This window comes from Primulina tabacum, chromosome 4 (assembly GCF_025594145.1).
Source record: "Primulina tabacum isolate GXHZ01 chromosome 4, ASM2559414v2, whole genome shotgun sequence".
Classification (NCBI taxonomy): domain Eukaryota; kingdom Viridiplantae; phylum Streptophyta; class Magnoliopsida; order Lamiales; family Gesneriaceae; genus Primulina; species Primulina tabacum.
This window is the reverse complement of record NC_134553.1, coordinates 23,761,870-23,765,554: the sequence shown is the minus strand read 5'-3', so window position 1 is coordinate 23,765,554 and position 3,685 is coordinate 23,761,870. Positions and strand designations below refer to the sequence as shown.

The following is a 3,685-nucleotide window of genomic DNA, read 5'->3' as shown; positions in this document are numbered from 1 at the left end:
CGGGAATTTTTGAAAATGCATTGATCGTACCCGAATCAAACAACAAAATTTTACCCTTAACAAAGGCCTTTTCATCCGTCCTCTCACCCGTATTTGCATAAAACTCTCGCACCACCAATACCACGGTGGCATTAGGTTGAGCTCCAAATTTTTCCCATTCCCGCCTCTCCAACTCCACAAGAGGCCCTATATATCGATCCTCACTTTGCCTACGAAATCCCCGCTCGGTAATCGGGGTTCTATGAATTTTGGCATGATCATACCGAGCCCTAGCCGCCTCACTCACAAATCTACTTCTATCAAACGAAGAAGAAGAGAAAGAGCTAGGATTACCTTTCGACTTCTTGGGTGTCATGGAGGTGGTCAAGTGTGTTGCAGAAGATGACAGGAGAGTGAAAAGTTCTTGATTTTTGAAGACGAGTGCAAGACATTGCTTGAATCTTGATTTTGAGGGGATTGGTGAAGAAAAAAAGAGAAGATAGAGATTTTTAAAGTTAGGGATTTGAGGGAAGGGGAAAGGGAAAATATGGGTGAAGAATGAGAGAAAGGAGGGGAGGGGAGGGGAGGCGCGCCTACGTAATAGCATGCGCGCTCGAGCGGTGAACAGTTACCGCTTGAGCGCGGCCTGCTCGGGAAAATTTTGTTTTCCAGAGCAGGCCTCGAGCACGGCCCGCTCTGGAAATTTTTTTTTCTAGTGTAGGCCGCGCTCGAGCGGTAATTGAAAAAATTCGCGCTCGAGAAGTACAATTTAACCCCTCGGTCTCGCACATTTACCATCTTCTTTTTTCATAAATACAAAAATTTCACAACCAATTAAATCTTAAGAACAGTTCTACAAAAAAAATTATGAAAAGAACAACGAGGTAAAGAAATTATTACTCAGTTAACATATCAAGCGTTAGTACAATTTAACAAAATACTTCATCAATGTTGTCTATGTCTAGAAACCACTGTGTCAATCTCATTTCTCAGTCGAGTTGTTCTATCTCTACCATGTCTTCTTCTTTCACGTCTAACTGGATTGTGGTGCAACACAAAATTTGGAGGATCCCAGTATCTCTCATCTGCAAGAGGTTGAAATCTGCCCTCGTATGTTGCTAAGTACTCAGATATGTTATACCAGGGCTGCACAAGTGTCGTGGGATCCAAGGAGTGCTACTTAGCAGTGCAAATAGCATGGGAACATGGGATGCCAAAAAGCGTCCATTTACCACATGAACAATCACTCGTTGATAAATTGGCGACCTGCATATGTTGGCCACGACTTTGCCTTCCGACAATTGCAACCAAAGCAGTTTGCTCACGTACATCGTATTTGGAAACACGATGTTCACTAGATTTTCTCGCCCATTTCTCATACTTCCGACATGCATAATCTGACCACATCAGATTTTTCTGAACCATACGACCACCTCTTGTCATACGTTCAATAAAATAATGTACGCACCTCATAAGTGTCAAGTGTACTATGGCAGATATAGGAAGTCTACGAGCACCATTCAACACACTGTTTAAACACTCCGACATATTGGTTGTCATCACCCAACGATGCCAACCACCGTCATGAGCCAAACTCCATTTTTCTTTCGCAATTCCAGCCAAATATCAGTGTGCCAAAATGTTTTTTTGCTTGATCACCTCCATTATTGCTTCAAACTTACAAATTTGATTTTGTGTGCCTACCGCCAAGCATAAATCTTTCAAATGCACGTCTTTTAATTTAGCTTAAAGTTTGAACACACATGTCTCAAACAAAAACGATGCACACCGTAAGGAGGTTGAAAATATGGTAGATCTTCAGTTGCTCGCACGATCCCCTTATGCCTATCATAAATAAGACACACACCATTTTCACCACGAACAACCTGACTTCTTAGGTTCTCCAAGAACCATTTCCAAGAATCTGTTGTCTCTTCATCCATAATAGCAAATCCTAGCGGTAGAACCTGATTGTTCGCATCCAGAGTAACACCGATCAACATTTTGTGCTTGTATTTGGTGTACAAGTGTGTACCATCGACACTAATTATTTTCCGACAACGCCGAAACCCATCAACACACGGCCTGAATGCACAGAAAACATAGTTCAGTGTCTTACTCATTTCAATGTTTGCTCTGAGATGCTTACACTCCACAGTTGTTCCCGTATTATATTTGGACAAACCACACATATATTTGGGAAGTAATTGAACGGAGATCTCCCATGTACCATATGCAATTTTCATAGCACGTTTCAAACTTCAACATTCCTTCATGTACGAGATTTGATATCCATATTTATCTTTCACATTTTCGATGATATACTTAATCTCGTACGAAGGATCACAACGAACAACTCCCAATAGCGTATGTGCCACCATATCACTGTTCAAATTGTTATGGTCTATACCAGCAGATGTAGATATACATGTGTGAGGCCCGTCATATTTTGTTATTTTCCAATAACCAGTCTTGGCCTTCAAAGAAGCACAAAGTCCCCATCGACAAATGACCGTAGAAGAATTATTTTTACAACGTAACTTCCCAAAACTGCGTGTGCTATCCACGACACGGTACCCACGCCTGACAACTCTTACTAAATAATCATTCACAGATGCAATAAGATCATTCTTATCTTTAAATAACATATTAATGCATAATTCACCTCTATCCGGATTGTAATAGCTTGATTGCACTCCACAAGGAATATCGACAGAATCAGAAGGTACTTCCCCAAAAAATTTATTGAAAAATGATGGCATTTCAGAAGAGTTTTAAAGAAATGGTACGGTCTGCCTCTGTAATGTGTCACGAGGTGGTTGTCGAGATGATGTCCCCTCATCGGGATTTGTCAAAGTATTCACTTCATCATCAACGTTCACTTCTTCTTCTTCAGACTCGCTGTATGACATATCGGGTTCAGAATCAGTCTTCCAAATATCATCATTACTGGCCTGATCCGGACAACGAGCACTCATATCTAATGTTGGATTCGGCCAATATGGAGCATTATTTTGTTCCGACGAGACATTAATATATTGATCCCAAGACCCACTTACATCATAGAAACTCATATTACCGAGTCCTTCAGTAACTTGTGTAACATAAGATTCTACATCCTGGAAACCACCATATGTTGAAGTACCGGGTTGGTTATTGAAACCTGAATCGGATGCATGTGGAACGTAGGATTCAGGATCATCAAATCCAACATGATAGTCAATTGAATATGCTTCGACGTATAATTGAAACATATGCATATTCTCACATTGCATTATAAACTGTAAAGCATCATCATCAACGAGATTAACTTGAATTTCATGCCAAGATGATCTCCATGAATGAATATTTTATTGACAACTTTAGAGAAAAATTCATTTCATCGATTCCTAACATTTGATGCACAACTCCAACAAATTAATAGATCGTAATACTCGTATCGGTCTAACAAATGAAATGTTATATTTAACCGATCCATTATCGATAACTACATTGTGGGGCCCCGGGTCCGATATCTAATACTAATATTTATAATTGTAACAAACCAAATGATTTAGTAAATACATAATTTGTGGTTCACAAATTCACATAAACATCGTCAAAATAATTTAATGATCGTAAATGTTTGAAATATAATTTTCAACATGCCAACAAAAAGTAGTGAACCAAAGAAATCCAAACATCATCACATAGCTCCTAAGACCCG

The 3,685-nt window shown here is 39.6% G+C and overlaps 1 protein-coding gene across 1 annotated transcript; it reads right to left on the bottom strand.

Moving 5' to 3' along the window:
- Nucleotides 1–1,155: 1,155 nt before the first annotated feature.
- Nucleotides 1,156–2,225, bottom strand: LOC142541920 (uncharacterized). The gene is made up of 2 exons (XM_075648369.1): nt 1,769–2,225; nt 1,156–1,583 (listed from the first exon to the last, which is right to left on the bottom strand). The coding sequence occupies exons 1-2, from the start codon at nt 2,223–2,225 to the stop codon at nt 1,156–1,158; spliced, it is 885 nt and encodes a 294-aa protein (XP_075504484.1).
- Between the last annotated feature and the right edge of the window lie 1,460 nt (nt 2,226–3,685).